At 39.4% G+C, this 23,978-nt stretch overlaps 1 protein-coding gene across 1 annotated transcript in view; it reads left to right on the top strand.

Moving 5' to 3' along the window:
* The first annotated feature begins 4,341 nt into the window (after positions 1-4,341).
* The window catches only part of LOC104545866 (dipeptidyl aminopeptidase-like protein 6), a 40,805-nt gene continuing 21,168 nt past the window's right edge, over positions 4,342-23,978 (top strand). Inside the window, exons 1-3 of the mRNA XM_010191101.1 lie at positions 4,342-4,408; positions 5,607-5,701; positions 8,369-8,443. Coding sequence (XP_010189403.1) covers positions 4,342-4,408; positions 5,607-5,701; positions 8,369-8,443 — 237 coding nt within the window. The remainder of the gene's footprint in view (positions 4,409-5,606; positions 5,702-8,368; positions 8,444-23,978) is intronic.

The following is a 23,978-nucleotide window of genomic DNA, read 5'->3' as shown; positions in this document are numbered from 1 at the left end:
CAGGGCCCTGCCTACAACAGAAGGAATGAGAAACAACAGAAGAGTACCCAGTCCTCCCCCGGTGGTCCGGTGACATTCTCTGTGCCAGCGCAGAGCTCCATCGCAGCTGCACACGTGGCTCGTGCAATGTGACCTCGGTCCCCAGGGAGCAATGTGGGCTCACTCCCTCAGGGCGTGCTGCCATCTGCTCTCTTGACACGGCATAATTTGTTTTCCAGCCTTGCTGGTCATGCTAGTATCTGGAGGCTCATTTATCTGAAATGGTTCAGAACGACTTAAGGATTTAAATTTTCTTTATTCACCAATCTTCCTTAATCTTAGCGATCGAGAACAATAATTCTCTTGACGCTGACTTTCATCTGACTGAGATTTATTCAATTATCTTTCACGTCTCTTGATCTGAAAATACAGGACTTGAGAAGTTGCCTTTTCCTCTAAGTCTGTGGCTCTAAATGACCAGAGCTGTCTTAACAGTCCTGATACTGCCTTCTGCCTTTCACTAACTCTTACAGCTGACTTGCTACATGTGAATTTTTTAACTTTTTTTTTCTCTGCTTTTCATTTGTCAGTTGCTGAACTAATAGAAAATTACAATTTCATTAACAATATTTTTTTCAGAGCTGGATTTAAATTTTTATTCCATCTCATATTTTATTACATAGTTCTGCGTTCCATAATGTCTGACAAATAATGAAAATTCTCCTCAAAAACATACAGGTCCTGCTATTACCTTACAAACCAGTCTCTCATCTCTGATAGTGTGTACTTAGTCCCATCAGAGAAGCTGTACAGCCATAAATTCGTGAGCACTGATGCTAATGTAGATCTATGTTCCTGTGGCCAAATGCAATTCCTTCAACTGTGCACCACTGACACTCAAACTTACTCGTTCTAGAAATAAAATTGTCTCAGGCCTTCTTGTCTGCTGTGATGAGCTGTTTAGTCTGGTGCCTGATCTGACACGTTTAAAAAGAAGTGGCATTGGCTCAGACAAGTGCTCCTCTAGCCCAGTGTTGGGTCTCTAAGCATGGCAATAGCTGATGCTATGTTGGATTTGAGCCTGGCCCTTTTCAGTGGTACACAATGAGGCAGCTCTGCACTAGAGATGATAGTTGGTGTATCCTGCCTATTTTCTCTACTATTTGGCAGTTTATCAGTCCACCATGAATTTTTGTACTCCCTTGTTCTATATCATGGCAAATGAGAGGTGCTGTCTTGCTCTCTTGATGGTGTCCAACGTTTTGTTGGCTCTTTAGGCTCCCTCTACATATTGAGCTGATGATTTGGGGTCCTCAGATGATACTGGTGATAGCCTCATGATCTTTATCCTGAGTTTCAACTGCCAGTTCTGGGTTCAGCATCACAGCAGCATGATGGGCAAGTTTTCAGATACCTTATGCCTTTTCTGATGGTAAAAATTTGGGAAGAGTTGGCCATTAGCATGCCTGAAAATGTAAAACCTGCACTGGAGCTGTAGTACTTAATGCATTGCTCTCTTACGAGAAATCCCAATATTTTATTTTGTTTCACCCTAAACAAGAGGCCAGCAGGCAGAGCTGCTGGGCTAAGCACATCCATGTGTGTGCTGTTCCTGGCAAGGGCTCAGCGACTGCAAGGGACACAAGTTACATGTTGCTAAATCTTGTTTCTCTGTGTGCATATTTCCTGACTGAATTTAGGAGAGATACATCCAAAGAAGTTAGGAAACACTGACGCTGCAAATACATCACTGGTCTTGGGTTTCCTGGTTTCACCCATTCTGCTGAGCAAGTTTTTAAAAATTTCTGCCACGGCTCCCCCTTTCCTCTGCAGTGACTCTGTACAGCTCCAAGGCTGCTCTGTTATTTCAAGTAGTCATTGCTTTTCATAATCAGTCGCTTTTGTAAGCATGACTACGTATCTGTGTTTACGCTCATGGACACATAATATATTCTACCCACCTCACAATTTCCTGGAAGTGAAAGAGGGGGAGGAGTTGGTGAAGTGAACTCTGCTGTTGAAGAAATCCATTATATAATGGAATAAATGGCTTTATACCAGAAAGTCACAATTATCAGCATCATTTACACTGAACTCCAGCTCCAAAGAAAGGCAAGTATAAAAAATGAGATGCAGTGATGACCTTTATCAGCTGTGGTGACAGCTATAAATCAGGCCGCAAATTCTCATCAGCTCACTGGACAGAATTCATTACAGACAGAGGTTGCTGCATTGCTTTTTGCCTTTGATTGAGGTATGTCCTATTTAAATAAATGTTCTTGCACTGGAACAAATCACACATTTCAAAACACAAGTCCAAGAATATTATTCATCGATTCTTTTGAGGACTAAGATAATACGGCTTCCAGTCCAGCTAAACCTCACAGTGTTTTGCTTGGAATATGATGCAGATCAATTTGTCCTTCTCTTAAGCAGACCAATTTTCTGTTCATTAATTCAGACGCTGTGTTGATGGCTTGTATTGAATATAATAGCAAGATTTACAGCCCTAACAAATCAGCTCTGCTTCATCTATTCTTCCTTATTCATACCAGAAGTACAGGCAGCAGATTAGCACCTGATATTCAACTTGTTACACTTTAGCAAATAATGGGAAAGTCTTTTATCTCCCACTTCCAACTATGGAGCAACTTTTATGTAATCATCTTGAAGTTTCACAGTTTATTAAAGTCTTATGGTTTTTTAGACCATAGGGAGCAATAAAAGTTTAGTAGCAATGCTAATATGGGCAGTAATGTAACTTCCATCAGTTCATGCTCAAGAAACAGCTACAAAATATTAACAGCCCCACAGACTCGTTAGCTTAATAAACTACTTTACCTGTGCACTGAACTTTGAGCTGAGTTTTATCACTATTTTTTTCAGTAATTAGAAAATATCCTGAGAGGCTTACAATTATCCAAATGTTTTGCTGGCTCTATCTAAAATGTGATTTTCTGCCTAGACCTTAGGAAAATATGCTGTGTTGTTGATATAGGGTGATTATTAAAGCAGTGATATTTTTCAAAATGTCTGATAATTAGGTAATATTCTGTCTCTCAGTTTAGTTGTTCCTGTTAATTCTGGAATACCTGAAAATAATCATTTGGACTATATACTTTCCTTATATAACAAATGATGCTTCAGCCTTAATGGCTTAAGGATATAAAGGTACAGTGTGTAGGGAGCATTAACACTTTTTATCATATCCCAAGTTGTTACCATAAAGGCATTTCTTAAGGATCTGGACACAGAAGCTGGATGTCAAAGTTGTAAATAAGTTGGTGCTGGCTCAGACCCCAGAGGATGTCTCTTCTGGTGTCTGGCCCAGGACAGGAGCAAATGCTTAGGGAAGGTTTTTAAAAGTGGGCAAATTTCTCAAGGTGATAATTCAGGATATGGTTCTAGTCCCTCACAATCTCAGCTTCAAGGGTTTCTGAAAACTGTCTCTCCTCAAAACCTATCATCATTGATGCATTTTTCTTCCATTTCTGTGATTCCTGTTTGGACCCATATGCAGTTCTGGCACCAGCTCTGCTCTGGGACTGTGACTTCCACAGCTTGTTTCCTTTCTGTGTGAAGAAATAATCCCTTCTATTTGTGTTGAACCTGTCACTGGCTGGTGTCATTTAGTGCCTCCCAATATTTATTTTGGAAAAGGCAGGGAACGAGCATTCATTATTTATCTCCTCCATGCTGCTTATGACTTTTTTGACTTCTGTCATAGCTCTGTTCAATCAGTCCTTTTCCAGGTTGAAGAATCTTTGTTTGTTCAGTCATAAATCACATGAAGCAATATTTTAAAGCCTGGAATATAATCAGGCATGCTTATGAAAATGCCATGCCCTTGGACAACACTCCAGAACTAATGACAAAATTTTAATACTATCAAATCCAAACAGCAACTCTCTTCATTATTCTGGTCTCAAATGCAAGTCTTTATCTAAGTCAGATCCTGCATTTTTATTCAGAACCGAAAGTGTTGATAAAATTTATTCCATATTTAAAAGAAAGAGATGCTTTGAGAACTTTAACTATGAGTCTGAAGGGCTGCTTCTCTTATTTGGATGCTGAGAATCTTAAGTCTTTATAATCTTGTTTGGAGAGGATAATCTATATTGCAGCAATGGTTTGGCCTCACAGAATCTGATTCATCTAATCTCAGAAAATATTTTTTTCTTCCTACGCTTATATGTAAAAGTATGATATGTTGTAGATGACTTTTTGTTGATAATAAGTAGAGTGTAAAAACTTTTCGTTTGTACTTCAGGGCATTTTACAATGACAGATAATGACTGTGATGAGAATTGTCTTCACCAGTTTAGAAATTAAAAAAGACTGAAGCATGGATAAGGAGGGACTATGCTAGGTCCATACTCCAAAATTTTGGAAGAACTGGGCCTCTGGACCCACTGTTGTCTTCAGCAAGGTACCTTGCAGTGCACATTTTTTTGTGGTTATGATGAGTTAGGTTCATGCTTTTATGAATTTGGTAGAATTTAAACTCACCTTTGACTCATACCGGGACAACCCATGGGTAGTGTTAAACCATTCCTATGTCCCTAACACTTGTGGGAACCACCATGGTGGCCACCCTGGGGTAGCCACAGTGAAGGCAGACAATGATGAATTGCTTCTCTGGCTGAAACTGGAGGCAGACATTTGTTAGGATCCATCAGTTCTCTATCTTAGTTTAGCCAGGTTGCAAAAAAATACTAACTCTTCTCTTGTGTCAAGAAATGCTCCTGAAGCTCTTAAGGGCAATGTGCTTGGGACTCTTGTTTTATGTTTTATCTGTGGGGCAGTGCTTGTAAGCACTGATCAGACTTGGAACTTCAGTTTATGACATCTGACAAGATTGCAACCTTTACTGTTGTAATGTTTTTTCATCCTGAACCTTTGACCTGCCACCCAACCCTCATTTGGAGTCTCTTTCATACATCTACTTCATCCTTTCTATCTAATAGGCTTTGAGCTTTGAGCTGGAGACTATCTCTCAACTGTGCAGCAGCTACCATGGGGGATTCCTGTCCTTGTCCAGGTGTCCTGAGTGCTGGGTCAGTCCCAAAATGCAATAGGAACAAGCTGATTTGTATTTTTCCATGTGAAAATGGCAATTTCTTTGCATGCCTTTCCTTTTGATATTAATTTGCCAGACAAATGACAGAGCTGGAAGATCTGCATAGTGTTAAGTACAAGAATCTGCTTTTTTAGAGGGTGATTTGCCTTTAACTTACAGAGACTTTCTAGGCATCTGGTTTATTAAACTCCCACAGAGACGGAAGATCTTGGAAACCTTTAAGCAAAAGGAATGTTTTTCAACTTTGTTTTTCTCTATACTAAGAGTATAGCAAGCTGTGAATGTACATTCAGAAGAGGTCACCCTCTTGCATTCAACTCTAGGAAAGTGTGGCAGAATAAACATGTGACAAACACTAACTATGTGGTTTAATGACTGACCTGGAAGCCACTTTAACATCACAACAAGGGCTGCATTAAAAAAAAAAAAATCAATGTTCTTTAGAGGGGAGTTCCTAGCAGTACTTTTGGTTCAAGCCCATAATTAGGTTCTACAAAAATAGACAATTTCAGGTGTCCTTAATGTTCTTTTATTTTCTTCATTGCAGATACTGAATTCATTTATAGAAACCAGAATGGCACAGTGATTCTGAGGAATGTTGAAACTAACAATTCAACAATATTAATAGAAAACAAAAAAATTGTAAGTATTTTCTATAACAAGTACAGGAATTTCACACTCTTTGCAGCTGGATCAGTAAAGCAGAAAATGACTTGAGTTTCAACTTCGTGTATTGTCAAGGAGAAGCAATACTATGGGCTACACAATGACTGATAATGTGAAATTCAACTCCAGCTTTTGTCATTATTCTGCAAGCTCAGTTTCTTTCATACTACAGGAAAGTATCATATAGATATTAGAAGCTAGTCTTGCATATCATATATAATTGAAAGATGCATAATTCTCATCTTTGCATGCTTAATAGAAAAGACAATTGATAGAGTTTACTGTCTGTTGGTAGCATTCTCCACATTCCTCCATGCAAATACTTATTTTTTAATTTGTGGGTTTGCTGATATTTCTTGCCTAATGGTTGAAATGTAATTTCAGTGTTGCTAATGAATAGTGTTGATGAATTGGAGTTGCATATGAGAGAAACCCCAAGAAATTATTGGGAAAAGAAGCTAGTAGGTGGTTATTAAAATGAATTAAAAGAAAATGAATTCATAGCTCATACAGAGTATTACGTATAATGATAAAAGTGTTTTGTAGCATTGTTTTTTGTAGCAGATGAAAGCAGTATTGTGGCAGAAGTTAGTACATTAAATGTCAGAGTTTTTTCGGTATTTCCTGTAAGAAGTTAGTTTCCAAAGTAAAATACACTTATGTTTGCTCCAACAATGAAATATGAATCACATCATCCTGGTAAAGTTGCCACTTATGCAGTACCTGCCTAAGGTTTTTATTAACTTGAGGTGTTTTTGTTGTACTGTATCATTACAAAACTACAAAAGCAGAGGGTGGCTAACGGGGGCTTATCTTAATGACTCAAGAACTACAGAAAACAGCTTTGGAAACTCAAAAGCTAGAAGTATTTCTACAAGAAAACTATAAAACCACATTCCAAGTTGATTTTATTTTGCAGTATATGACTCATACAAAGCTCAAGCACAGTATTAATTCTTGTTTAATGAGACAAAAAAATTATCACTGAATTGTTATTGCCGAACACAACCTTAAACTTCACACTCTGCCATTTAACCTTTGCTATATCACATAAGCAATCCTTTTTTACCAGACCGTAACCCCTTTCTTTACAGTTCTACTCAGGGTAAAGGAATGAGCTGGCTTCCTTTAGTGTCAAGGTCTGTTGACGTTAAACTGTTTCCTTTTGGCCTCTGTTTATTCCCATGGATTTTAATTTTTGTAAGAAAAGCACAGTGTTACAAGATGATCCTACTATTTCGTGCCATGGCCTCCCTGCTGCCTGTTCTACCCTTGCTCCTCTGCTCTCTCGATAAATAAATCTGCAGATCCACCTCCTCATTCATTCAAAAAGACCCAATAAGCCACTGTTACACACACACGTAGCATTTGTCCTCTTCTTTCCCAGCCTTGAGTCAGAAGAACTTTTTCTGCCTTGGCATGTTGTCCTTTCTACATGTTATTAATATTACAGCAAATAAAATCTGTTTTCATGCTGACACTGCTGACCTTCAGTTTCCCTTGGCAGTCCCCATTATGATCCTCACTGACCCATCAACCCAGGTTGCTCAGAGAAGCTGTAGGTGCCCCATCCCTAGCAACATTCAAGGACAGGCTGGACGGGGCTCTGAGCAACCTGACCTGAAGATGTCCCCACTCACTGCACAGGGGTTGGTCTAAGTGACCTTAAAGGTTCCTTCCAACCCAAACCATCCTGTGATTCTATAATCAGTCTCCTCTGCCTTTGGCTGTCCCTTGACTTCCCCACACACTACTTCCAGCCTCGCTTGCCTTGGGAAGGGATCTCCCAGGGGGGTGCTGTGCATTTCCATGCGGCCCAAATTCCACCTTCCAGTTTGCTCCTTGAGAATCTCTCAAGGACTTGCATCTCATTTGTTAGGTGAGAGGGTGAGTTTTTAAAGGCAGTGGATGAGCGACATGTTAGTGACATCTCTCTTTGACCTTGGTGCACCAGCAACGTGTTATATTGAAACATGCTGGAAAAGAGAAGGGATGTCTGAGCTATACAAATGATAAGTGCAGCAGTGAAACGGTAATTCCTGACAAGTCTCTGATATTTTGGCATCTATTCTTGTTAGTAAGGCTTACAGCACAGCTTTTTGCAGAACCCAGGTCACGGTCCACCTGGAAAGCTGTATCACCACAGCATCCCAAAATACTTTTTAGCTGGGGAAAATAGGGATAGTTTTCCTCAGTGTTGTCTTAATTGGGACAGGTAGTGGAGTCTTTTTATAATAGTTTGCTCTGGCAGGAATTTACTGTTCATTATCTTCAACACTTTGGAGGGTGACAACAGGGAATAAGGGAATTAATAAATTGACATTTTTCAGGGTTTCTACTACCTGCTGCCATAACTGACCCACCAGCCACTGTGCAGTAGTTCTGTAAGGAAAATTCTGATTTTTTTGAGATAGCTCTCTGGTGTGAGTCACAATGCAGTTATGTTTTCTTTTATGGGAGCACATATGTGCCCACAAAACATTTCTGGTTTTTTAAAAGAGTTGTGATGTATTATTTTTCAAGGCACTTAGTCTGGCAATATTCTTCTTCATTAGAAACTTAGTCATAACAATTAGTTATAGATGTTATTGCCTTGCCTGAAAAAATGAAAATATTTATTTAAATGTCTGTTTTGTTTTCTAGGTTTCCTTAAAGGCTATTCGATATGAAGTGTCACCTGACCGGGAATATGCACTTTTTGCTTTTAACGTTGAACCAGTAAGTAAATACATTCAGTTTCAAAATACACAGCCAGTGGTGGGATTTCTACCCCACCACCTCTATGCCAGTAAGATGATATTTTAAATTAATTGCTTCCTATGAAACAAAGAAAGAAAACCCCTCACTTCGATGCTCTGAGAGCATGTCATACTGCCATCTAGTAGAGGAGAAAGGTATAAATTACACCGGAGGGAAACACTGTCGTTCCCAGGATTTTTTAGTCTTTGGGAGGGGGATTGTAAGGACACGTCTTTGCTACAAGGATTTCTATTCCTCTTCTGTGTAATTTTTTTTCCATGGTGCCTTTTTCAGTCACGCTATAAATTTCTTCCCCAGAACAAAAAGCAACTGTCAGTGTCTCCAACAACTGAAATAATACATTAATTATAGTGTCACTGTTCCCAGTGCTGCAGTTAGGGTTGAGCTATCACTTTCATTATAATTCCTTTTCTTCAGAGGGTTAGGTATAAATCATTTGTAAGAAATCACCGTTGGGTTACTAGTAAGTTTTAGATTAGGGTGAATTTTCTACCAGACTTCAAAAGAGAGAAGTGTAATGAGTCATTTTTAAATGATGACTAAAGAATCAGACACATGGGAAGCAGTTCTTGGACATGAATAATATTTATTTTCTCTTTAAATTCTGCTGGTATAAGACCTGAAATGTTTGAATGATAGCTATGCTGTACTGTTTGGATAAACTATAACCCCCATACATTTTGTTTCCATAATCTAGAATTACACCAATTCCTCAAAATGCAAATAATTCATTCACCAGCAACAGTAATTTTTCTTCCATGAAATAAATCTTGTTTCAGCTGGTAACCAAAGGAGATTTGTTGGTCCTTTAGGTAGCGGAGGCTGTGGCTCCATTGCTCATTTGATGTCTGTGCTGTATCTTTGGAGTTATTCCTGACTCACAGTGGTATAGAAGTCAGGAGAACCACGCTTGGTGTTAGAAAAAGTTCAAATAAAACTGTATCAGACAGTTTAGGGGTAATTCTTGAAGACTGTTTGCTGGGAAATCAGTATTGGTGCAACTTAACTTACCCAAAGCTTAGCAGAGTTCTAGACAGAGATGTATGTGAAAGTGTTAAGTTAAATCAAAATATGGGGAAGGCAGCCTAATGGCCACTGAACGAGCAAAGCCTTTGCCTGAGAGCCCCCCTGCCTTGTGTGCCAGAGGTGTTTTGCAAAATTCAGTCTTTTTAGCAGAGATTGGCGTTTGACTGTGGAAGCCCTGTGCTGACACTGCTCAGATGCATTGTGCGAGCTGGAAGAGCCTCGAGGAGACATGGCTAGCTCAGTTCCTCTGAGAATGAGAGAAAAAATCCAATAATGAGAAAAATTATAATGAGAGAAGAAATTTCATTCCTAAAAAGCAGTAGTAAGAAATTCACTTTTTATTCTCGGCCTTTACTTGCTGAAAGGGCTGCACACTGGGAACATCTGCAAGAAGCGCAGTTATGGGGGCTTTTGCAGACCTGACTTTGCCTTCAGCCTGCAGAGTAACACTTGATGTAGGCAATAGAGGAGGAGGAGAATAGGCATGGAAAGGTATTCCTCTCTGTTCCCCACTCTGCATTTCAGCATATGCAGATCTGTTCTGGGGTGCAGGCAAACCATGGGGTTGTGGTGCTTTAGATGCCTGGCTGGAGAAAAGAGAGCAGCACAGAGCCAAGGGCTCCCTTCCTCACACTACAAATCCCTCCCGAAAGGAAAACCCAGGGTGGCAAGCTGGAAACATGGCCTTTGGGAAGATTTAAAGATGTGACTGGATGTGTATTCAGTGTATTCAAGTATTGCAGATTGTTCAAATATTGATATATGAGATTGCAATAGCAAGAGTTTCTGAAATAGTTTTCTAAAACAAAACAAAAGTAAAACCCATCCTGTTTTCTTTAAGATCCGTGATTATAAAGGATACAATGATTTTTTTTAAGAAGTATACCAATAAACGGGTAGTAAGATTTGCTTTTGAATATTGCATCCTTAAGCCATGGTTGTTGTTTATTAAAGTTGCAATAACTGTTAAATTACTTATTCAGCTTTCTTCTCACTTGGTATGCAGACTGTGGCTACTAATAATTGCACGTTAGTTAGCTTTTCATATTTTCTGCATTTCAAACTGTATTCTTGGACAAAATTCAAATTACGCTGTTTTCTGCAACACAAGAAATTGATTAGCAAAGCCTTGGGCAGTTGTCCTTGTTGCAAAGTCAAAAGGAAAACTCAGGAAATGTGTTGGCAAAGGATGTTTGTTTAAAGTGCAATTCTACAAATTCTTGCAAAAAAGAAACTTCTTGAAACTATCATATACTGATTTTGTAGGTGTCAGTAAGTGTTGCTTTATCTTTTGCCATTTAAAAGTTGCCTTTTGTTTGTGAGTACAGATGTTTTCATAATTATTTGACACAATATACTTAAGCTGCATTTACATATATGTATAACTTAATATACATCATAAGAATTAATCTTTTGTCTGAATTATTCATATATAATATGAATTATTTCAGCCTCTATTTTTAATACCAGCTAGGAATAAACATCAAAATAGAAGAGCATAATGTGTCACTCCAATGAAGTGAAGTATTTTAAAGAAAAATGCTACTAAAGCAATCTCCTGCCAGTAATAGTTTTCTTCTAAGTTTTTTCTGTTTATTTGCACAGAGGCATCTCAGCTCAGTGCTGGGTCTGAGTAGCAGCACTGACACCCACGCTGGAATAACACAGCCCTGAACTGGCAGACACCTATTTTGCAAAGATATTGAGGCAACTAATGTGTGTTTTCCTGTTGTATCACTTCATCATCTTAGGGGATGATGAATTAATGCCGGTTCCTTAAAATATATTTCTCCCAGGAAGCTTGGCAGGCAGTAGTGAGACTGGTGTGGGTACATTGTGGCTAGTCAGGCTGTCAGGTTTCATTCTAAATGCTATTTTGCTGTGCTTATATTTACAGAAGTTTAATCTCTCAGGCAGCAATATTCTGGGTAAGCCTTGTGCTAATAGGGAGCTTTTGTAACCTTGAGCACAGAAGATTTGTTCTTTTTCTGGAAAGGTCACAGGGAAGGCGCTAGGCTTTTTTGTCTTTAAAACACTCTTGCAATTTTTCTGTTGTTTTTTGTTTCTTTATACCAGAGCAAGGTCCAACCTGAGGCTGAAAGCACTGGGTGAAGTTCTGGGAAAGTGTTGGGAAATAAATACACCTGTAGAGAAACTTTGATTTCAAATCATCCTTCCCCAAAACATGAGAAGCAGCTGAGAGAACTGGAGTTATTTAGTTTGGAAAAGAGGAGACTGAGGGGAAACCTGATCACTGTCTACAGCTACCTGAAATGAGGTTGTAGTGAGGTGGATATTGGTCTCTTCTTCCATGTAACTAGTGATTAGACAAGAGGAAATGGCCTCTCTCCCTGAGGGGAGAGTTAGATTGGATATTAGGAAAAATTTACTTACTGAAAGAGTGGTCAAGCACTGGAACAGGCTGTCCAGGGAGGTGGTGGAGTCACCCTTCCTGGAGGTGTTAAAAAACTGTGTAGATGTGACACTTCAGGACATGATTTAGTGGGCATGGTGGTGTTAGGTTGACGGTTGGACTTGATGATCTTAGAGGTCTCTTACAACATTAATGATGCTGTGATTCTGTTATTCTGTATGTGTGGATTCTGGCTATAGAGTTCAGTAACCCCAAAACACCTGGGCAAATTTGGGTTCAGCCACTGCATCTCTGCAGAAAGGGTGCAGAGGGCCAAGGCTGTGGCAAAGCCACTTTTGCCCAGAACATGGCTCCACCAGCATTGCTGGATGAGCTCTATGCTTCCTGCACGCCTCCCAAGGAGACACAGAGGTCTCTGGTGTTTGGGTTGGAATCACCTTTGTGGGTCTCCATGGTCTCCAAAAGGGATTTCCTAAATTGCCAAGTGGCAAACCAACTCTTAAATTCAGTAGCATTTCTGAAATACAAGAAATAGAAGAACGCAAATGAGAAGAAAATTTATTTTCTTGAGTGACATGGTGAGACATTAAATAGAGAATATTTAATTGCATTTATTATTAATAGCTGTCGTTGTAATGCAAGCGAGGAAATAAAGTGGCCGAGATTCTTCTTAAAGCTATTTGTTCTTCATTTCCAATTTACCAGTCCATTACTGCATTTGAGCTAGTTAGGAGCAATTACCCACAGGAAATCCTGGCTGATTAATATGGACCAAACTGCTAAGTCTTCTGAACAACAATTAGGGCTTAGAGAATTTTATGGCTGATACAACAACCACTGTTACCTATTTTGCAGTTAAAGGAATGCATTGTTATAATGCTGAAAGCTGCAAAGAATTAATCATTGTTGTAATTAGAGCAGGACCAACTATTCTTTTTTTAGAGTAGTTTATGTGATGAGTTCAGTATTTCTTTTCACTCAGCCTGTTGCTATACATCTCACGGGACTGGTGGGACCAGAGACCTCAGAGCTATCCAGTACAAACCCTGAACTTTGTGATCAGAGCATGAATGAAATGAAAAAGCAGTATTTGTAGAAAGCAGCATATTATTATTGTTGTTACTATTTTTTTTATTTGTCCTATTCTAGTTGTTACATGGAATGAACAGGTTTCGTGCTTATGGCTCCAGTTACAACCTCATACTGCTTTAATTAGTTGTGTAAAAATTAAAATAATATAACACTTGTTATTTCCAAAACACTAATGGGTATAAATATTAATGAATCCTCATAACATCCTTTTGAGTTAGGTGAGAACTATTATTATGATAAATATGCCTCTGAAAATTAGACAGTGTCATAACTATCATCAGTAATACTGCTAATATTGTAGCTAGGATATTTATCACTTAATTGAAATGGATTCACCAGTGCTAGAAATAGGTTTGCATAAACCTGTTTTCTTTCTGTGGCAATAAATATATTTCAAATTTACTTTTTTCATTCCCACCCAGTGTTGTTTTCAGGAACAATGAAGATGTATAGTGATTATACTATGTAAAGTGAGCACAGAATACTTCTACCATAAAATAATGCTACTTGGTTTAGTTATTTGTTTAATTTTTGGTGTTTGTTCTAAACCAGTAAAATTTTTGAGTGGAGCATTTTGAAGGGAAAAGTTTATGTTTATAGCTTTCATATAATTTTTTCATATGAATAGTTTTCAATCTTTGTTGCCCTCAGAAGGGCTCCTTTTCTATTGGAAAGCTGCACACTGTAAGGGCAGTATTGGCTATTATAGGAAGCTTGTGGCTAAAACTCTTTTCCCAACATTTTCAAGCCTAAAGCATCATAACTTTGTTTACTTACAAGAATTAGTTACCCTTTAGTAGGACAAATAACTGTAGCTTCCCTTCCTACATAAACAGAAGGAAAAAATAAGTCCTAATAATGTAAAGTTTATATTAATTAAAATGTTTTTCTGATCTTACATTTGTAAGTTTGTGTGTCTTCAAGGAAAATATCTTCTCTTTTCTTGATTCGCTAGAGGACTGTCATCATTCAGTGCTTCTTTAACGAGCGGAAGTTGAGTTATTAACGAATTAGTGGAACTCCATAGAGCAGCCACCTGACGATTTACTAAATCTTGGATCGTTTTCATGAAAACTACATCTTCAATTGCTTTCCACAGAATAAATATTATTAATACCATTCAGCTAATATTTAATATTTCAGTGTAATACTTACAACTTCTGAAAATTGCACCATTTTTATGAGAGTGCCCATGTGGGGTTTTAGTGAGGGGATTCCAAGGTGCCAGGACTGAAAGTGAAGGACATTCTTTTTCTGCCTTCTTCTTACATGTTCTTCAGTCCTGGTTTTGAGTCATATTATTTCAACAGCCGAGATCAGTAGAGTAAATATCCTTGTTTAATAATGTGCTTTTTATCCTATTTGTAGTCAGAAGAACAGAAGTGCTCTAGCTACATTTACATAACAAAAGCTAAGGCTTGTGTGTCCAGAAGTATTGTATGAACAAGAAAATACCAAGAACATAAGGAAGGTTAATTTTCTGGGTAATAGTTTACTTTGGATTTGCAGCTGAAGCCGCAGCTATTATTTGACAAAATTGAGAGGCAATAATTTATTTTAAAAGAAGAGTGTTGTGGGGTTTTTTAATTATGAATCTGGTCTACTTAAAACGCCCTTTGTGAGAGACCACCTATCTTTTCTAATCTCAAAATCACCATGAATCACCCTAATCTTTCATTTTTAATGTGGGCTGGATAGCAACAAGATAGACAAAAGAGGATTTTCAAAGGCATCAGAGGTTGAATCAAAAATGTTTCTACACTTCCGTTGGCTTTGCTATCAGAGGTGGAGGTGTGCAGCTCACCCAGGACACAGCACTTTGCAGTCACCTTGCATTAAATAAAACAACACTGCTAATAAAGAAAGTCTGAGCAATTAGGAGATTTTCCTACCAATGAACATCAGTTTGGGCTGAAGTAGCAATATCTCTGTCAGACATACTGACGTACCGAGTTTTTCTGTCGCGTGTTGGTATCAGTAATTGGTTCAGCCTAATTAATATTTGATATCTGCAGTGGCACAGAGAGGGAAGGTTGCCACACAACTCTAGAGGGATTTATGGGTTTTCAAAACTCTATTACAGCGTTGTGCAAACACTGCCTGCTCAGGTGTCCTCAGTTGTGCCTTTGACAACAGAGCACTTTCGTTTACAACTTTTTTTCTGCTGCACATGCTTACAGAATTAAAAATTCTTGCTATGGGAGGGTAGATACACATTTTGATTGAGTAAACATGTTATTGGGTGGTGGGAATATTTGTTCTTACTCTTCAGCAGTCATCACTCTGTCCAATTTCTGTCACATTGTGTGTTTAGAGTAAAAATTTTTGGATGCAGGCACAGGACAGTGGAGAAATAATTGATGACAAGTTTAATCCTAGACCTCCGTTTTGAAGGAGAAACTTCAGAAATTAATTTCATGTTGGTAACTTTCAAGATCAATTTTGGACTCGCACAGGGGAAGAAAAGAGGTCAAACCTGTTCTTTATTTTGTTTGTTTTGGAGGAGCCTTGTGGTTCACTTCAAATCCCTATAAAGCTATGGCAGAAAATGTTTTCCTTTATGTAGACTTATCTGTTGCTCTTAGCATCAGTCCTGCTTTGGCACAGCCCAGTTTAATTATTAAAAAAATCCAGCTTAAATGAGAAGAGTGGGGTTAGACACTCAAATACATGAGCTGCAGGTACCTTTTGGTACTAAAGTTCCTTGGGACATGGGACAAGGGGTTCCTAATTAAAACTAAACGTCTGGCATAACTGAGTCATAACTCAGGGCAGATGCAGCAATAAAACATATAGAGTGAAAATGACATCCTAAATCTGCATACTTTTTCTTTATTTTCCATTCTTAACAAAGGGGACATGATAGCCACCGAATCTCAGCAAAGAGGAATGTGTGGAGACTTGCTGTGTTTATTGTCCATGGGAAAAGATGTTTAAGTCCCTGAAATGCAAGGAATGGGTGCCCACCCCAGCATCAGGTCCTTAGCAGGTGCTCTAGGAATGGGATGATCTCAATGTTGAAGGAACTAGTGAGGACCCATTTATCATGGATGGCCACCATGTTTGCTTGTGGCCTACAGCTCTTTCCTGGAGCAAACAATGAAACCTCATTGGGATCCCAAATTTTTAGCTATATTGATCTCTGTTATTGGGGGATGCTTGCAGCACTAAGTTGGTGCTTATGAAATGAACATCTAGATACCTTCTTAAAACATGATACAATGTGTTTGCCTGAGCTGAGAGTCAAAGCTTTTCCCAGAGGGTCTTCGTGCAGTCCTCAGTCCCCACTTTCCAGTTTTGCTTACGCTTATGCTTTCTCCTTCTATAGCAATTTTTTCAGTAAAACTGCACCGAATCTCAATTTTTTACTGAGTCTCCATTCCAGAAAGCGTTATTTAGTGTGTTTATTTCAACGAAAAACTAACTGCATGAAATGGAGCGCATTAAAAACTGAGTATGCTGACTTCAGCTGCTGTGGTACCTTTTTCTATTAAAAACAAAGGATTAAACTCTTGCTGTTCTTCTAATAATGTGGATAAACAGAGTTAGGACTAAACTTTAAGCCTTCCAATTTGAGCTGGGAGACTTCAACACAAATTGCACAGACATGACTGTCTCTGGTTAAGGCTCAGGGCAAGCCCGGGGAGCGGTATTTTCTCTCTATTGTCTCCTACTCTCCCAGCGGAGGATTAAAAAAAAGGGTTGGAAGTTAAGACTATAACAAGTTTAATGAAAAACAACAGGGGAAAGGAAAAGGGAATTAATAAGGGACAAACGATATTTAACTATACACAAAACCCGATCCCAGTAGTCCCGAGTGGAAGTGCCCGAGCAGTGCCTCATGGCCGCTGTGACTGCTGTGACTCATCACCAGGGACCGCAGTGGTGCCAGGGAGTGGATGGTGGTGGATGCTGCTGAGCACGTGGAGGTAGCCCCAGCCCTCTGGAGATGCAACAGGAAGCAGCCCAGGAAAGCCAGGAAAAGCCCGCAAAAACCTTGGGCCTCCTCGTTTTTTATAGACTGTGGCCAGAAAGGGGAGGGAACAGTACTGATCTGTGACCCCCCCAGGGTCCTACAGACACCACCTGTCCTTCCCTTTCAGGCTGTTAACCCTTAAACCATAACAATGACTGAGTGCAAAATAATATTTCAGACTAAGTTGGACAGCCTTGCTTATGTAGCAGAGGCCAACAAACTGTATCCTATGTTTATTCGCAGATATGGGTATACATCAGTAAACTGAAAAGCAAATCCACCGTTCCAGGGAAGAATAGAGCAATATCAAAATTCAGAAATAATTAGTCTGTCATGCTAAAGTACATAGGTATATTATGTATTGGTATCAGCTATCAGCAGTCTTCCTCTGTAAATATTTTCTTTAGCAAATGAGATTTTCATCAAACAGAGAAGGGAAAATAAAAAGACTCAAGGCAAAACACTATGATACAAAAATAACCAATTTTTCTTTGCTTGGACAATATTAAATTTTTCATTCTGCTTCTGAGTGTGTATAGGTGATCTAACTTGAACAGACAAACTGCTAGAGATTAATTTTCAAATGAAATTCACAAAACATCTTAAAAATAACCTGCAATTTATTTTTTAATAAAACACAGGTAGAGTAATTGTACAATGTCTCCTAGATAGTCAAAATCAGATAGATAGTCAGCAGTAAAATAATTGCAGTTTTCTTTCATGCACTCCCATGGGAATCCATCTCAGTGAAACACCAGGGAACTTTCTGTGCTTTAAGAGGAATGAAATAAATGCAGCTATATAAAAATTATTGGAAAAAAGTAGAACTTAAAAAAGAACTAAGTTCCTTGAAACATACAGAAGCTTCAAAATGACATTTGAGGTGAATTCCTGGTTTTAGCATAATTTTACTTCCTAACTTTTTAAGGACAATAAGGATCCCTGGATTGTGATAAGTATAGATAGTTGTTTTAAAATGTTAAGGAAAGAAATATATTAAGAATAAGATGCAAAATGGGAAAACAACAGTGATTTAAAAGGCATTAGAAAGCAAAATCAGAAAGAATTTAATTCTGGTGTCTATGCAGAACCATGGGAAGGAGTCCCAGCCTGCAGGAGTTTTTAATCTAATGTTTCTTATTTCCAGTCTTATTTATTTTTTTATTTATTTATCTTTAATCTCTGAAATAGGAAAAAAATATATTTAGTGCCCCCTTCTGGAAAACCAGATCTTACTGTGCAGAGCACCCCAATGAAATTTGTGTACTCAGAAAAGCAAATCCTCTGATGCAAATGTTCTCTTCAGCTGAGTTACATGCCTAAATCCAAGGAGTGTGTGGCTCTGTGTTTACTCTGAACAAGTGCATTTTATCTCTTTAACTGCCTGCAGAGCTCTGTTTTTATCAGGGCTATGTTAAAACCAATAATTTATGTACCTCCTTGGGCAGTTAATGGCCCACATTTGAAAATGGAATCTTCTGTTCTCTTTTATTCTCTGCTCAAAAAACCTCTTTCTTGAAAAGGGGAACGAATCATAGGGCTTTGGTCAAGTCTTTAAAAGCATGACTCCGCAGATTTTTATGTGCAAGAGTGGAAAAATACCCTTACAGCGAAGCTGTTGATGGTGGTGCAGCAGGCAAGGAACAGGGGATGCTCTGTGCCTCTTCCTCTCCTGTTTGCTCTCCCCTCACTTTTTGAAGAGGTGCCCATCATCACCACAGTCCATTTACCCCTTGGAAGGTGTCCACAGCAGCACAAGAATGACGGGCAAAAAGCCCTGCTGTCTTGTATGTGATCTCAGTTTATTTTTCCTTATGTCAGAAAACAGAAGTGTCACTTCCAGTGAATTAGATCCATGTGTACATCGAGATACAGCTCAGAATCTTCTGATCTCAGGAACTGGAAAATGAATCTTTTGCTGAACAGAGAGCACATTTTTGGACCAAAGTCCCTGGCATATATCTGAATACTTTCGTTCTCTTTTCACATCAGCTTCAGTGCTCTTAAACTTCTGCTCTCTAATCCTTTTTGAAAGGCTCATCTTTCTTGCTTGGCTTGCTTTCTCTGAGTTTTCTGGGAGAGCCCTGAGCCTATGACCACCATAAAAGATTTCAGTGACAGTGCTAACTTCTTTGTATTATTCATCCTCTCAACTGCTATAGTAGAAAAGCAAATTTGATATGCTAAGAGTAAATTTTAATAGAAAGAACATATGCTGTGGTTCTGTAGTTGCTAATTTTTGCAGCTACAGTGAATTATTTAAAACTGAATAAATTAATTAGATATACTTAGTATTCAGCCCATTTTCATGGCTTGGTTCTCATGTAATTGCTACAAAGCTTGCACCAGTTGCATTGTAAATTTTAAGAAAAAGGGAGGTTTAGAATCTCTCCACGTTTGGTCTTCCCAGCTGAAGAAATGTTTCATTTAAAGAAGGCATTATCTAATGCTTCATTAAAAATATTGATTATTAAGCATTGATTTCTCATGCTGCCCTTCAGCTCTCAGACTTCTAACTCCAAAGTCAATGAAGGTGATCATCAGTCAAATGAATGCAGATGTGAATGACTTAAGCTCCCCATCTGTGTCAGCTCACCTGGACTGCCTTTATAATCCATGTGCTCTGGGGTATAAACTTGGGTCTAAGGTAGACACCAAATATGGGTTGGAGACATCATATCCCAAACAGGCTTTTGGCACCATTGGCTGGGAAGAGGGTGGTGTTGCATGAGGTTGTAGGTGCAAAAAGGCCAAATGCCTGCCTGTAAAGAATGACTGGAGAGGTCAATGGCAGAGACTTCCAACAAGGCAGACAGCTGCAAAGAGAGTTCCTCCAGGCTGCAAACTGCAACAGCCTGGGAAAGTATTTTGGGCAAGGATGACTATAAATAAGCTAAGTTTTCTTTCTCAATTGGCTTTGGTTGACTGTCTGAACCAAGATAGTGAACCAGACGGACTTTGAGTCTGACCCAATACAGATATTATTATGACCACAAATACTATAAGAGAAACATAGTTTTATGTTTTTCATGTGTTTGTATGGATTTGTTTCCTGGGTTTGGGATAACTGTTGTATCCTTCTAAAACTTTTATTTGGCCCTAGGCTACATTTGCACTCATATTACATAATAATGCAAAGCTGTTTGTTTATCTTTTACTTCTTTTCCTTAGATCATTTGATATGTTAGAATTGCAACATTAACTTTGTACTAGATAATTTAATTTTCATTTCTGAGTTTCTGAACAGGACTATAAAACAAGGCAAGTGCAGCGCTTGGAGAATTTCCATCCAGTCTTACACTATGTCTGCTGCAAAGTGGGAGGGGAACCTGGGAGTTGATACCATGTGATGTGAATACCGATGAAAGTTTAAAAACAAGATCAACAACAAAACAAGCTCATTATTCATAATCCTGACTCATAATTCTTAATAACTTGCAGATGCTTCCCAATAACCTGAGCAATGACAAGTGCACAGAGGCTGGTGAAAAATCCTGCCGAGTGTTTTCTAGCTATCATTTTATTTATCAGTAAAAAATGGAGCGGTTGTCCTTTAAGCCAGTGACTGCAAGTGCTTGCTGGTGCTGCTGGTGCCAGTGGAGCACTGTGAGGGACAGGTGGCTCGAGAGCAAAAGGAGGCTTTTGTAATTGCTTGGCAGAGCAGAGCTGTATTAGAGTGCAGCAGCAGTTGGCAGATTGGATTAACGCTCTCCTAGGGGCGAGATCTGGCACACGAGCTGTATGTTAATACCTGTAGCCTAAGCTGATTCTGGAGCTGCATTTTTAACAAAAAGGAGCATCCACTTTACTTCCACCATGTCACCAAGTCATAAATCCTAAAGCTGGCCTTGAAATTCCCTTTTGGCATCATCAGCAGTAGAAGGCTCTCGAAAGTGTAACTTGGAAACAAATATTTTAATAAAGAATTATTCTCATGAAACAACTGAGATAGATAATCAGTTTGTGGAACATGAAGTAACAGCATTATCCTACAGCACTGCAGTCCATCTACGGCTGTAGTGGATATTGCCATCACACTTTATTTTTGATTATTTTGCAAACTAGAGATGACACTATTTGCAAAGGAGTAACTCCTGGGCTTAGCTAGTTCAGAGACCTCTGGCTTGGTGGCTGGAAAGTCAAGTTGTAATCCCAGCAGTTCCCCTGTATGTTTGTGGAAGAGATTTACATATTAACCATGTGTGTTGCATGTGTTACTATTACAGCTGGCTTGAGCTTGAGTTACAAATGCTTCTAAAATGCAAATCCCCATGGCATGAATGTGCTGTCCCTTCCTGATGTCACCTTGATGTGTGTTGATTGCTGCTCAGAGGAAGCCTTTTCAGTGTAAGTGATTGGACATTCACAGCACTGCATACTTGGAGAAGCGTTCTGGTTGTCCTCTACACACCAAGGACAAGTTTGTAAAGGGTCCTTCAGGCTTGTATTGAAATGATTTAGTTTTCAGTCTTAGAGACTGAATTGTTAAAAGATTTGAAAAACAAAGCCATGCAAAAATGCTTCACAGAATCACAGGATCTTAGGAGTTGGAAGGGACCTTGAAAGATCATCCAGTCCAACCCCCCTGCCAGAGCAGGATCACCTAATCTAGGTTGCAGAGGAATGCGTCCAGATGGGTCTTGAATGTCTCCAGAGAAGGAGACTACACAACCTCTCTGGGCAGCCTGTTCTAGTGCTCTGTAGCCTTTACAGTAAAAAAGTTTTTCCTCATGTTCAGATTGAACCTCCTATGCTCCAGCTTGCACCCATTGCCCCTTGTCCTGTCATTGACTGTCACTGAGAAGAGCCTGGCTCCTTCCTCCTGACACTCATCCTTTACAAATTTATAAACATTAATGAGGTCACCTCTCAGTCTCCTCTGCTTCAAGCTAAAGAGATCCAGCTCCCTCAGCCGCTCTTCATAAGGGAGATGCTCCACTCCCTCCATCATCTTTGTGGCTCTGTGCTGGACTCTTTCAAGCAATTCCCTGGTCGTCTTGAACTGAGGGGCCCAGAACTGAACACAATATTCCAAATGTGATCTCACCAGGGCAGAGTAGAGGGGAAGGAGAACCTCTCTCGACCTACAACCACCCCTTCTCATACACCCCAGGATGCCACTGGCCTTCTTGGCCACAAGGGCACATTGCTGGCTCATGGTCATCCTGCTGTCCACCAACACCCCCAGGTCCTTCTCTGCCTGGCAGCTCCAACCGCTCGTTCCCAAGCCTGTAGCGCTGCATGGGGTTATTGTGACCGAAGTGCAGGACCCAGCACTTGGCCTTGTTGAAGCTCATCCAGTTGGCCTCAGCCCATTGATTCAGCCTATCCAGGTCCCTCTGCAGAGCCTTCCTACCCTCAGGCAGATCAACACTTCCTGATGATCTACTGCCTCTTGTGTTCTCCCACTCTCCATCCCCTGTAGAGAGCATTTTATTCCTTTCTTCCAAATCAATTGATAAAATCTCTTCCTGATTCTGCAGATACCTGATCACTGATCCTTGATTGCCTATGACACTGAGTAGCAGTGGAGCAGCTCCTTATTCACACTAGTGTGGCTGAGATGAGGCACTGACAATATCTCTCTGAGACATTGAGTGCTTCATGATGGCTGTGTCATTTCATCCAGACAGAGGTACACTGCTGGGTCAAGATCCTCCTCTTCCCAACAACAATTATTCCCTCCCATAACTCAACTGTAATACTTGCATTCACCAGGTATATATCTTCCTCTCTTTGCCCAAGCATTGATTTAAGTTAGTTCGTCTGGAATACACAGACATTTATAGCAAAGGCAACCAGTTGTCAAATGCTTTTTATTTCAGTTAATCCTTTTCTGACCTTTCCTGCTCAAACCTGTTTCCCCTGTCCCCGCTCTTTCCTGAGCTCCCCAGACCTCCCTGGATTGTGTCTCAGTGTGCACTTTCTGTGGTTGTGACTGTGTTACACATGTGGCTCATCAGCTGAATATGGTGCTATGGCTAAGAGCATCCCAGATCAGGTGTTTGATAACAGCTGTGGCTTATTTGCTGCCAATGCACAGGAAATACTCATTGATAGCATTTCGTTATGGTTTTCCTACATTATTAGAGGCACAAAGAGAAATGGGCAGTATTCCTCGAAGGGCTGTAGAAATAGACTGTACATGGCATGAGACTATATTAGAGGTACATTACTTGGGAAGTGATAAAGTATAAAGGGATAATTCAATGTAGAGGCAAAAAAGAATGTGCTAGCTCAGAAGAAAGCAAAATAGGTCAGTATCACAGTGAATTTGCAAGGCGAGAATATTGAAAAGACCTCAAATTATATGGCTGTATTGATTTGTTTGGTTCTTGCAAGTAAAAAAGCTCCACTGTGTGTAGGGTACAAAGTACCAGTATGGATTTTGGTGTGGGTTTTTTTTAATGACAGTGAGACAAAAAGGATAAATATCATGTGGTTTTTCAGAGAATCTAATTCCAGGCCAGTTACTGTGGAGTGCCTATTAGCAATAGAATGTTGGTAATACTTTGCTGAAGTAGTTGGACTGGGGAGAGTACTGCTGACGAATCAGTCTCCACCAGTAGAAAAAACTAAAAAGGTTGTTACTTAACTGCCCACAAATGGTATCTCAGCCAGAGGTAACTGCCTGTGCTCTAAATCACAAATAAGTGGGAGAAGTAAAAAAAAGATCAGAAATTGAACAAAACATTACCGAGAAGTTGGTGGTCAGCTGCAGGTCTGGATTCTCCATCCCTTTGGAGAGTCAGGTCAGCACATAATAGAAAAAGGATTTAATCTCAACAGAATAGAAGGGTTCAAGTTATTAATCAGTTTTCAGGTTGTGCAGCCCCAATAAAGCCAAAGTTTTAAAGTTCAATCAAGGCAAAGGATGTTGAGTCATTAAGTGAAAATTTCGTCTTTGATGTTAATTTCCTTCAAGGATGCAGAAAGTTCTGCAAATAGGTACAGTGGCCTGCTTTAATTCACCACAGAATACCATAAAGAAGTGTAGCAGTGAGGTATTTTCAGTCAGACAATTA

This window comes from Mesitornis unicolor, unplaced genomic scaffold (genome assembly GCF_000695765.1).
Source record: "Mesitornis unicolor isolate BGI_N332 unplaced genomic scaffold, ASM69576v1 scaffold37908, whole genome shotgun sequence".
Taxonomy (NCBI): domain Eukaryota; kingdom Metazoa; phylum Chordata; class Aves; order Mesitornithiformes; family Mesitornithidae; genus Mesitornis; species Mesitornis unicolor.
Note: the sequence above shows the minus strand (reverse complement) of the source record. Positions and strands in the feature narration are given on the sequence as shown.